Here is an 11,580-nt window from a genome sequence, read left to right on the forward strand (position 1 = left end):
GCTGAGAGCCGGATGGGTCACGTGTTCAGGGCGGGAAATCTGACCTCGCGTCTGACTTGGAGACCTTGACCTCCACAGAATTGTCCATCAGAATCAGCGCCACCCGCCCCCGTCCTTTAAATAGCCATTACACTGTAGCCCAGCTGGTCTCGAACCTGCTTCAGTTCCCTTGTCTTGGCCTCCTAGTGCTGGGATTTGAAGCATGAACCAAAGGATGACTTTGGTATTCTAGCGACGAAACCCTAAGCCTCACATATCAACAAGCTACTGAAATACACAGGAAACAGCCCTTCTCTGAGCTCTAGCTCTGTATCCCGGCGGTGCTACCGCTCTACTCATTTTCAGAGTCTTCCAAGCAGGCCTCTCACAGTCCTAAGAGCCCCGCTGTTGCGTGAGAAAAAGAAGCCACAACCCGATCAAAGTCCCTTCTTTATTAAGGGTTATCAAGCTGTATAGGGTTTCCCACCCTATTCTGCTGTGGACTGGGACAGCAGAGTTCACCACCTTCGGCATAGTTTGCCTCCCACAGTTGAGCAGAGCCGGGGAAGGGAGTGTGGGGGGAGGATAGGAGCTGAATCCCAGCATGCAATGTCAAAGCCCTAGGCTAGGGTGAGTCCATTATCCCTCCATCCTCCTTTAGGGGAGTGAGGGATGCAGGGCAGAGCTCTCTTGCTGGGATAAATGGCTGAGGTCACAATCATGCCCTGTCAGTCCCCCGTGCAGGTGGTATAAGTCCAAGAAGCAGCAGTGGGGGCCCAGGAAGGCCTCACACTCCCAAGTGCCCATCCTGAAAGTTGAAGAGGGTAGTAAAGAATTTTCATTCTAATTGTTCCTGCAATTTAGAAACCTTCCATCTTAGTGTCAAAAGATAGTGTGAGGGGAGCTGGGAGCTACAGCTCTCGCCCCAACAAAAAAGCAAAAGCCAAACGGAAGGGGGGCAAGCTAAAGAAAAGGAGCAAGCAGCACACACATGCCCGTGATGTGCAGGGAGCAGGAGAGGCCAGCTGGCTGGAGCAGGGGTGAGGTAAGGGCCACAGCCTGAGCTGCTCAGCTATTCCAGATGGCGGCTAGGCTTCAGGGGTTGAGGGCTCAGGCCCTGCCTCCCCACTCCACGGTTGGCACAGGTTCTTCTGCTTGGCAGCTTCTGTGGTAGGAAGCCCTCTGGAGACTTGCAGGGGTGATGCAAAGATGGCAGTACTGGGAGTGGGCTGGGGACCAGTTTCTAGCACCACACTCTGAGCCAAGGGAGTCCTGGGGACGAGGCTAGAGTCTTGTGTGCCCCTAGTCCCGAGGCCTCCAAGTCTTCTTGGGCTATGGCAAGCCCAGTGTTGGCACCTCCCTTGGCCAGGCAGGGACACACAAACACCACACACGTGGGGCCAGGCAACACTCAGAGAAGTCCTCTCATGGCAGGCAAACGGTTGGCAGGGCAGCTGTTGCCTCCATCCTGGAGCATGGGGACCCTCTTCTGCCTTGTCTATACCTGTGGAGAGAAAATGACTGGTGGCAGAGATAGTCTTCAGCTATCTTCTTGCCCCACAGGAGTCTAGAAATAAAGGAAATAAAAAGCTGAGAGCCTGGGGGAGTAAGCCTTGAACTTCAGAGCAGTATAAGAAAGTTTTTTTTTTTTTATTTATTTGTGTATATGGGTGTTTTGTCTGCATGTAAAGCTGTGAATCACATATGTGCAGTGCCTGTGAAGAAGACATCTGATTCCCTGAGACTGAAACTATAGATGGGTTTGAGCCACCATGTGGGTGCTGGAAATTGAACCCACATCCTCTGAAAGAGCTCCCCAGTGTTCTTAACCATGAGCCATTTCTCTAGCCCAAGAAAGTATTTTGAAGGGGAGTGGACAACACCATGCACCAAGTGGGAGACATTTTCCTTTACAGAAGTTGTGCTTCACTCTAGATCACTACTGCTGCCACTTGTTCTTGGCCTTGGAGCCCTTACCTTGTGCACTTGTGGGGGCAGCTCATCCTCCGAGCCCTCCTCTGGGACAGGCTCCGGATGTCTTGATGCTGGCTGCCCATCTTCTGCCCATCCTCCCAGGGGCAGCCTAGAGAAGTGAGAGGGAGCCCGGGGCACTGTGCCGGGATCTGTAGAGAGTAGCAAGAACAAAAGAGCAATGTGCAGGTTGGGGGGACTACCTGGAGGGTTAGTCTCCTCAGATCCCATCCCATTGGTATATATCCCTATTGGTATCTTTCTCCTTCTAAAGAACCGCCCTTCTCGGAGACCTCTTTGCTTCTATACTCCCAGTTGGATACCTGTGATGCCCCCGTAGCGCCTCTGGAAGCCCCCATGCAGGGCGGTGGTCTCAGGTGCTCCAGGCCGGGGTGTAGCACAGGGATAGCTGGCAGATCGGGGGATAAGTTGGGGGGCCCGGGCACCCTCTCCCCCCTCTTCAGGGGCACTCTCTCCGCTCTCATCACTCTCCCGGCGGTGCCATACATGCCGCTCAGGCTCAGCCTGGGTCTGCTGCTTGTGGAGCTGGAGAAGTGGGGGGGGGGGGTGATTAGTCGGGGACCGGAGGATGTCTATCTGAAACAGCTGTACCCACCACAGTATCTTCCATTCCCACTCACAAACCCTTCCCTAGAATCTTATACGCACAGCATCTAAGATGTTAGTAGTGTATAGCAGATGTGTGATGCTCTATGGAGACTCCTGGAAAAGTCTCTTGAATAGCTCAATGTGTCATTGAAAATGATCTTGAATTTCTGATCCTCCTAACTTCATCCTCCCTGACCCTTGGATTACAGATATTTAGGCAATGCTGGGGATGGAACCCCTGGCCCTGTACATACTAGGCAAGCACTCCACTAACTGAGCTACACCCCCATTTATTTATCCACTCTCTGATTAAGAACAAGTTAACAGAGGTACTCAGAACATGGTAATGAACAAACAGAACTGCCAGCCCTTGTGGGGCTTGTACACTAGTGATGGTGGTAAGGAGGAAAAAGTGATCATAAACTATTAAATAAAGACAAAAATTAATCTCAGATAGCACCAGATGCTATGGAGAAAAAACAGAACAAGAAAACTCAGGAGGCAGCTGTGTATGAGGTAGCAGGAATAAGGCCAGCCTGGTCTACATAGTCAAGAGTCAGACTGTTCTAAAAAGCCAAGAAAAAAAGGAAGGGCAGGAGGGAGGACAGGAGAAGAGAAAGAAAGGGAAGGAAAAAGATTAGGAAGAGGAGCTGGGCCTGGAGGCACAGGCATGTAACCCTAGCTACTTGATAGGCTATGGAAGGAAGATCACAAGTTCAAAGCCAGCCTAGGTATCTTAGTGAAAATGGCTTTCACAATAGCAAGTAAAAAGAAGGCTGAGGATATAGCTCAGGGCTTGCTTAACATGTCCAGGGCCCTAAGTTCAATCCTCAGTATTAAAAAAAAATGAGATTCAGGAAAGCAGAAACAGGAGGCTTTTACTGATTACCATTAGAACTCTAGGAAACAGGAGAGCACTCTTGGCTAAAGACGCCATTAAGAGGGCATAAGTGGAAATGGAGACTACAGAGCACGTAAAAGGCAGAAAAGAGCTGAAATCTACTGTCGTTCAGCTGCCCACTCACCTGGTGCATATAGAGGGCATGAAGGCTCATCTCAGTGGATGCGTATTCTGACAGCACCAGGCTCTGCAGCTGTCCTTCCCACACACTGCTCCCAGAGCTGGCTGTCCTGGCATCCACTCTGTCCTCCCAGCACAGACAGAAAGCAGTCATCAATATTTTCAAGATCTATACATGTTTCTGTGGGCTATTGCAATGCCCTCCCATCATGACCCATCTCCACTCACCCAGATCCTGTCATGGTGCTGGGAGCCCGGCCTTGGGGAGCCTGTCCAGGTTGTAGCGGTGAGAAGGAGCGAAGGGCGGAAGCAACTTCAGCCCTGTGCCTGGAGCCCTGAAGGTCTCTGGACAGTGGGGGTCCCCGGCAGGATGAGCCAGCTACCACATTTGCAATAAGGCTCAGGGGCTATGAAAAAAAAAAAAAAAAGGGTGGACAAAATTCTCAGGGCAGGGTGAGGCCTCTAATGTCCTGAACCTCAGAACCCAATGGCCCAGACTGAACAGACAGAGGCAACCTTCCATCCTGTCACCCTGTATCCTATGCTTATTCCCCTCACTGGAATCCACTGTGCCCACCACCACCCGGATCCCAGATACACACCTCAGACTCAGACTGTAAGGACTGGATGGACGTGAAAAGGGCATTCTCAGGGAGCAGACCACCTTGGGTAAGGCCAGCAGCTGCTCCATCTCGCTGAACCTGCTCCTTGAGGAAGCCCAGGAAAGCTGTACTCTCACGGGGTGGCTGCCAGCCAGGATTAGTGATGGCAAAGTGCATGAGTGACAACTCTGTCTTCCCGTCCTCAGCCTGCTGGTACACGGAGGCCTCCGTCTGCCCTCCAGACAGCCACTGTGCAAGGGAGAAGGCAGTAAGCAGGAGTGCTTACAGGAGCCCTTCCCATATCTTTCCTGCTGGGAAGAGGCCTTGTGACCTCAGCGCATTGTCATTATCTGTCCAGAAACCCTGATGCCCACCCCAGGAGGGGTCACACACTGTGTCAGTCAGTGACTTTTCTCAAGGGAGCATGGCTGATGGTTCAAATCAAGGCTGGAATCCAGCCAGATTCCTGGTGACCAGTGTGTCCCTGGTGCAGGGATGCCCACCTGCAGGGCTACCTTTTTGTGCTTTGCTGGCTGCGAAAGGATAGCTTTTGGCAGTTTTTCCAAGGTTACTATGAGCCAACATTGTCCCTGAGCATCTGCCCTGATCTCCCTTGGTACCTGAGGATGACCATGCTGGCGAACATCCATTTGAGCAAAGGAGCAGGTGTCTCCAACACCAACAACCTCTACTGTAAAGTTTCGGAAGAAGTCTATTATCTCCAGGGCCCGGGGGCGTAGGCAGAAAATGAGAATGAGGGGCGTGACAATGGGACTCAGCAACTCCTCCAAAATGAACACCTAAAAGGGAGGGAAGTAAGGTTACAAGAAAGCAGGAGACAGCCCACTCCTTATCACCAAGATACCAGTCAGTCTCTAGCAGGCCCTAACTCCAACTCCACTCACTGCCTTGTACTGGAAGAGCTGGGCAAACTCGTCCCGGGTCTGCGAGCGGTGGGCATTACCCTGCCAGTGGTCAGGCATGTAGTGGATATGAGCGAGGATCACTCGGAGCAGCTGCTCAGGGCAGAATACCATGTGCTGGTCTGGGATGAAGGACCTAGTAGGATCAGGTTCATGGTAAGACATAAGCCTTTCCCAGAATGCTCGTCTGCTTATTCCCACCCACTACCCTGGCACACCTGCACACGGTCACCGTGACTCCCAGAAGTGTGACGGTAGTGAGGACATGTTCCACAGCTAACACATCTTCATCATAGATAGTGAGAGCAATAAGCACAGCCAGGATAGAGCCAGCGAAGAAGGCACCATTCTTGGCCAGCAGAGTCAGCAGGGGAGACAAGAAGCAATTCATGTACTTGGAGGCAGGCTTGTAGCCACGGTTGAGACGGGACTGCAGCTCATGTTCCAGCTCATTGAAGTGGCGGAGGTAGCAGCGGCCATACAGTGACCAGCAACGTGCTCCCAGGGCCCCGGGCTCTCTCTTCAGTACCTCAGCATAGCTGAAGAAGGCATAGAGGATCTGCCAGATGAGGATGAGGGGACACAGCAGAAAGTTGGCGATACCAATCCACAGGATGCGATTGCTGAGGCGCTGGGCCAACTCTAGCCGTTGTCCCCCACGTTTGTACTCAGCCTTGAGGCTCCACTCATTGAGAAACAGAGAGCCAGGTCCCCAGAAGAGGATCAGCTCAAAGTTGTACTTGAGACCACGGGTAAAAAAGACAACCTCTCCAAGGCCAGGCAGGCGGAAACGCAGGGGCAGGAGGGATTTGTTCACCAGTGCCACCATGTAGTTCTGGAAACGCAGGATGCGATGGTAGATGTCCAACTCTGTCAGCTCACGCTTGTGGATGCAAATCTGATGCTCTTTCTGTGTCTGCACAATCCGGGCCTGCACTTCCTGCCATGTGCAGTATGGAAGGGCCGACTGCAGGGCAGGGTGGACAAGAGACGAAGCACAGGAGATGTTACCTGAACCCTTTGCTCCACCCAGATCATGTGCTTAGATGAGAGATGTTTCCTGACCTGCTGTTCTAGTTCAGATCTGGGCTGCCCCTCAAAGGCCCATGTGTTAAGGGCTCGGTCCCCAGCCAGTGGTACTATTAGCAAGTGGTAGAATGCTTAAGAGGTACAGCTACAAGGATAAATTAGGTCATGGGGGCTGCTCTTGGATGAGATAACAGGGACTTTGGATCCTGTCCCTTCCTGTCTTCGTCTTTACTTCCTGGCAGCCATGAGGTGAACAGGCTTCTTCTGTCACGTGCTCTTGCCATGGTATACTGTCTCACCAAAGGCACCAAAGAAACTGGACCAACCAACTATAGACTCATATCTCCAAAACTGAGCCAAAATCAATCTTTTGTCTTTATACACTGAGGGGGAGTGTCCTTCTGTATATATGTTTCTCTTATTGGTTGATGAATAAAACACTGATTGTCCAGTAGCCAGGCAGAAAGCATAGGCGGGGCTAGCAGACCAGGAGAAGGCTGGGGAGAGGAAGACCAGGAGAGAGGACCTGCTGGGGAGCTGCCATGTAGAGGCAGAAGGAGTAACACGCTGGGGCATTACTGGGTAAGCCAAGAGCATGTAGAAATACTTAGATTAATAGAAATGAGTTAATAATTAAGAGAGAGCTAGCCAGTTAGGAGCCTGAGCCATCAGCCAGTTTCTAATTAATTAAAAGTCTAACTAATTAAAAGTCTCTGTGTATTTATTTGGGCCTGTAGTGCAGCAGGACCAGGCAGGACAGAAACTTTGGTCTATAATACACTGATTATCTCAGAGATTTTTTTCACATTAACAGAATGTTGATTACCATACCTGCCAGTGACAGTTATGGATATGTGATGCTCAAATACACCAACCTCATCCTTCCTAAGATACCTTAGGCTGTGTTGCTAATGGCCCAACTTCTGGTCTTACCATGGGGATACGTAGAGCATGCAGGTAGAAGGAGTGGATCTCCCAATAGCAGCAAATGTTATAGATGAACTTGATAAGCCGGTGGATCCAGAAGACACCAGCAATGACCAGGATAGTGATGAGTGAGCCATTTTCCTGAATCCTGGCAGGGAAAAAGAAAGGGAGGTAGGGTCCTTGAGGTTAGAGTCTTTGCAACATGTTCTGACATGTGAGTTGCTGCCTCATTTGCCACTCTATTCTCTACTCACTGGCAGTGTCTCTAGGCCTTCATCTTTACCTGGCACTACAGACTTGGGCAGGCAAAAAGGCATCTGGCAGAGTGACCTTGACAGGCTCGGTAGGATGAAGACTGTGGTTCACCATCTTGTTGGCAAATAGGATGTCGTAGTCCACACAACTAACCAGGAAGGTGGTGAAGGCAACCACAAAGAGGAACTGCCTGAGAAGTTGAAAAGAAGGGATGCAGCTGGGCGGTGGTGGCGCACGCTTTTAGTTCCAGCACTCGGGAGGCAGAGGCAGGCGGATCTCTGTGAGTTCAAGGCCAGCCTGGTCTACAGAATAATGAGTTCCAGGACAGGCTCCAAAGCCACAGAGAAACCCTGTCTCGAAACCTCCCCTCAACCCCGCCAAAATAAAAGAAAAGGATGCAGGACAGGAGTCAGAGAGGTGCCAGTGAAATAAAGCGGAACAAGCAATGAGCCTGGAAAACACTGAACACGATGGGAAATTAAAAGGGGCTGGAGAATTCCTAATGACCTCTGTCTACTGCTCAGCCTCACAAGACATTTTTAGGCACAAACTAGCTCCTATATTTTACTCTTAGGCTCAGCGCCACAGAAGCACCAAGGTCTACCTTCACATCATGATAATCTGCAGCCATCACTGGACTTGGTTTTCAGATCATGGCCTATGGTCTCAAGCCTTTGATGTGTGTGTGTGTGTGTGTGTGTGTGTGTGTGTGTGTGTGTGTGTGTGCATGTGTATGTATGCATGCACACATGGTGTGAGTGCAGTTTTTCACAACAGGATTTCTTTGTGTAACAGTCCTGCTGTCCTGGAACTTGCTTTGTAGTAAACCAGGCTGGCCTCAAACTCAGAGATCCTCCTACCTCTGCCTCCCAAGTGCTGGTAGGCCCAGCTAGCGAACTCCTTTCTTATCATTAAGAAAAACAACAACAGCAAAAGGAAGTCCCATTCTGCTGGGCATGGTGGTTCATGCCTTAAATCCCAGACTCAAGCAGGCAAATTTCTATTCAAGGCCAGCCCAGTATACACAGGGAGTTCCAGGACAGCCAAGGATACATGAAGAAACCCTGTCTCAAACAAACAAAGCCCCACCCTTCCTACCTCCTCTCCCTCTGGCAATACCAGACTATTGCTCCCCACTAAAAAGGCTCTCTACCCCGCAACAGAGCTCATGTGTAGTCAGACAAAACTCAGGCTCTTTCTTCAACCACAGCTAATACCTCCTGACTGAACCACACAGATCCTACAGCCTTGAGAGAATGAGCTGTAAATTCTTGTCATGAAAGAGATAGAACCTGGGAAGCTCACCAGGCGTTGGTGGTGCACGCCTTTAATCCCAGCACTCAGGAGGCAGAGGCAGGCAGATCTCTGTGAGTTCAAGGCCAGCCTAATCTACAGAGCAAGTTCCAGAACAGGCTCCAAAACAATAGAGAGAAACCCTGTCTTGAAAAACCAAAACCAAAACAAACAAACAAACAAAGAACCTGGGAAGCTCTTCTTGCAAGAGGTGAGGCTACAAGTTTTGATACCATGCTGGCCCTTAACTGCAAAGGTTTGCAGAGTTAAGGCCCAGGATTGAGTTGAACTGGCAGGCATGATGAGCAAAAGGGAAGATGGGGAGAAGCATTCCTTTACTCAAGCACCCATCCCTTTGTGTACTTACATGAGTTCAAAAATCTCTCCAATGAGCATACATGTGAAGCCATTCTTCTGATGTAGGTTATAAACGTGCGAGTGTTAAGAACAAATGGCCAGTAAGCACAGACACTTAAGAACACAAGACTTTGATGTCATCACATTCCCAAGCTCAAGTCCTGGCTCTATAACTTTCTGGAGTGTGATCTTTAACAAGTTACTACTCTAAGCTTTGTCTACAGTGGCAAATTAATAGTAGCCATACTTACCTTTTAGGATCATTATGTCGAAGAAAATGCATTCAAAGTATTTAACACAGAAATGATAGAGTCAAAAGACATTATTACCATTAACAATCCTATTAGAAAAGTTTCCTTATAAATATATAGTAAATATGAGGTATCATTATCATTTTTTTTCAAGACAGAGTTTCTCTGTGTAGCCTTGGCTGTCCTGGAACTGGATCTGTAGACCAGGCTGGCCTTGAACTCATAGAGATCTTCCTGCCCCTGCCTCCCAAGAGCTGGGAGTAAAGGAGAGCACCACCACCGCCCAGCTGTATTATTACTTTTAACAATCGTTATTTCAGAATGAGTTTCATTTCCCCTTCCATGGACTGGCGCAGAACTCATCCTCATTTCCCATCAGGAACCTAGCTCAGAGAAAGGCTTAAAGGTCCCAGAGCTCCAACGAGAGACATAAAGGATATTCGAGAGAAGAAGAGGTCAAGGTTTTCTATGTGGTGCCAAGGTGCTGTGGAGTAGAGACGCCAGATGTCAAATTCCTGAAGAAACTGTCCCCTGCCACCCTGCCCCTTCAGTGTTCCTCCAGTAACTTTCATCCATGCCCCTGGTCTGGTTGTCATGTCCCTAAACTCACATTTGCTTCCCTCAGCCACGTGTACCAACAGGTCCTCTTCCCCTGGGGGTGAATCACTATAGGAGGCCTCTAGGCGCTGGTATTCGGTGTCAAACTGTGCCATCACCGCAGCCCCCTGTCCACCTTGTTAACCTGCCATTGTTGAAGAAGAAAAGAACCTGCATCAGATTCAGGCACTGTCTGCTTTCTGTGCTTCCCACCAGGCCAGAAGGAATGAGAAAGAATCCTTGGGATCTGTCTGTAACACTAACTTCCTGAACTCAGAAGCGAGCAGGAATAACCCGGGAAGAACAGTAAGCTAGGGACTTGAGGGCCCTTAATTCTGGTCATCCACTCCCAAAACTTTAATTGGGTGGCTACTGTGCCAGAATTGGCCCCTTTGGTATGGGGTGAACTGTTTCATCTTCTGTCCAATGAAGAGAAAGTTTCCTCCCCTGCCCCTCCTGGAAACCCTGGTCTCTCCAGAGACTAACAGTTTGGAAGTATTTTGGGGAACAAATGTTTAAGATAAGCACATGGCCCTACCAGCTCCATGGACAGTTTCTGCTCCACGCCAGTCCTGGATGCCCTGGTTGGACAGCTGCTGGAGAAAAGGTGTCAGGCCTCAAAGGGTGGGGAGTTGGGACAGAAAGGAATCCAACCCTCCCACCCACCCAAGCTCCACTAAGGAGGGCACCTTTAGAGTTGTGACACACCTCTCCTGGATGTTCTATGTAGCGCCACTCATCTACTTCTAGGATACCCAGGGATAACTAAATGTTCTGACCCTGTAGAGACTGAGTCAGTACAGGCCAGAGTCTACACAGTCCTTCGGTAACCTCAACTTCAGAAATCAGGCATGCTTTTCAGAGTCCAGAAAACCCCAATAAGAGTCTTAAGATTTTTCTGGACAATCCCTTCTGCTTCCCTAGCATCAAAGATCTAGAGAGGCATGGCTTCTGGATGGGGAATTTCCAGTCTATGTAGACTCCAGATCCTGGTTGAATTAAGTGGGTTCCCTAGGTGCCTAGAGCCAGATGGGGTCAAGGGTGTGGTATACTCCCAGGCAGTGAAGACTCTAGGGACGGTGGGTTTTGGTCCGATCTGGTCCCTGAAGGAGTCCCGAGGTTAGCGAAAGCCCTATGCCTCAGGAAAAACACTCACCTGGTCAGTGTAGACCCTGGGCCCATGGATCTCCCCAGGAAGAGCCTATGCTTAGGGGTGTTTGCGGATGGTGGAGGGGTCGAGCCAGACCTACAGCTGATATCCCTGATGGGCTGGGATGCCTCCCCAAACCCAGCCACCTAGACCCGAGCACAGTGCGCCCCAGGGTCGCCCGGCCCCAGGCCGGGGGCTAGGCTCCCAACAGCGGACAACCCGGCGCGCGGCCCCGGCGCACGCGCGCTCCCCTGGCCGCGCGCGCCCTCTATCAAAACATTCTGGCTGCGCGCCCCCGGCCCGCCCGCGGCTCCCCTTCCCCCGTTACGCATCGCGAGCTCACTTGGGGATCTGTGGGCACCCTTGGCCAGCTTGGGCCTGGGTCTGGGGATTCCAGTTACCAGCCTCGCGTGTCACCGCAGGAACCGCGACCCGGGCGATTCCAGAAGCCCGGTCTGTTCTGCTGGGCTCGGCCAGACCGGGAGCGCTAGGCCCTCGGTCTGTCATTCACTGTCACCCGCAGCCGGTCTGGCCAATGAACAAAGGGGGTGGAGACATGGTGGCCAATTCTTGGCCCAGGGGGCAGGACGAAAGGTTGGAGGCGGGTCTTGTAGAG

The 11,580-nt window shown here is 50.9% G+C and overlaps 1 protein-coding gene across 6 annotated transcripts; it reads right to left on the reverse strand.

Annotated features, from left to right (window-relative positions):
• Nucleotides 1–416: 416 nt before the first annotated feature.
• Nucleotides 417–11,484, reverse strand: Atg9a (autophagy related 9A). 6 transcript variants are annotated; one of them, XM_027397263.2, is made up of 16 exons: nucleotides 11,308–11,483; nucleotides 10,353–10,407; nucleotides 9,828–9,959; nucleotides 9,658–9,701; nucleotides 8,977–9,041; nucleotides 7,345–7,506; nucleotides 7,068–7,209; nucleotides 5,324–6,072; nucleotides 5,088–5,241; nucleotides 4,803–4,982; nucleotides 4,183–4,431; nucleotides 3,809–3,987; nucleotides 3,585–3,702; nucleotides 2,274–2,496; nucleotides 1,957–2,102; nucleotides 417–1,483 (listed from the first exon to the last, which is right to left on the reverse strand). In XM_027397263.2, the coding sequence occupies exons 3-16, from the start codon at nucleotides 9,928–9,930 to the stop codon at nucleotides 1,478–1,480; spliced, it is 2,520 nt and encodes an 839-aa protein (XP_027253064.1). In that variant the 5' UTR covers nucleotides 9,931–9,959; nucleotides 10,353–10,407; nucleotides 11,308–11,483; the 3' UTR covers nucleotides 417–1,477. The 6 variants fall into 6 exon arrangements, with proteins under 6 accessions (XP_027253064.1, XP_027253065.1, XP_027253066.1 ...); XM_027397264.2 differs by having other exon boundaries at nucleotides 10,353–10,410; XM_027397265.2 differs by lacking the exon at nucleotides 11,308–11,483 and adding an exon at nucleotides 10,971–11,191.
• Between the last annotated feature and the right edge of the window lie 96 nt (nucleotides 11,485–11,580).

This window comes from Cricetulus griseus, chromosome 2 (genome assembly GCF_003668045.3).
Source record: "Cricetulus griseus strain 17A/GY chromosome 2, alternate assembly CriGri-PICRH-1.0, whole genome shotgun sequence".
Classification (NCBI taxonomy): Eukaryota; Metazoa; Chordata; class Mammalia; order Rodentia; family Cricetidae; genus Cricetulus; species Cricetulus griseus.

What these genes read in the sequence shown, in the direction of transcription:
- Atg9a (XM_027397268.2), bottom strand. Translation starts at nt 9,930, where the DNA reads ATGGCACAGTTTGACACCGAATACCAGCGCCTAGAGGCCTCCTATAGT. An exon ending in CCTTACAGTCTGAGTCTGAG is followed by an intron (nt 3,988 to 4,182) that starts GTGTGTATCTGG and finishes TTTTTTTCATAG; the next exon opens with CCCCTGAGCCTTATTGCAAA. An exon ending in AGCACCATGACAGGATCTGG is followed by an intron (nt 3,703 to 3,808) that starts GTGAGTGGAGAT and finishes CTGGGAGGACAG; the next exon opens with AGTGGATGCCAGGACAGCCA.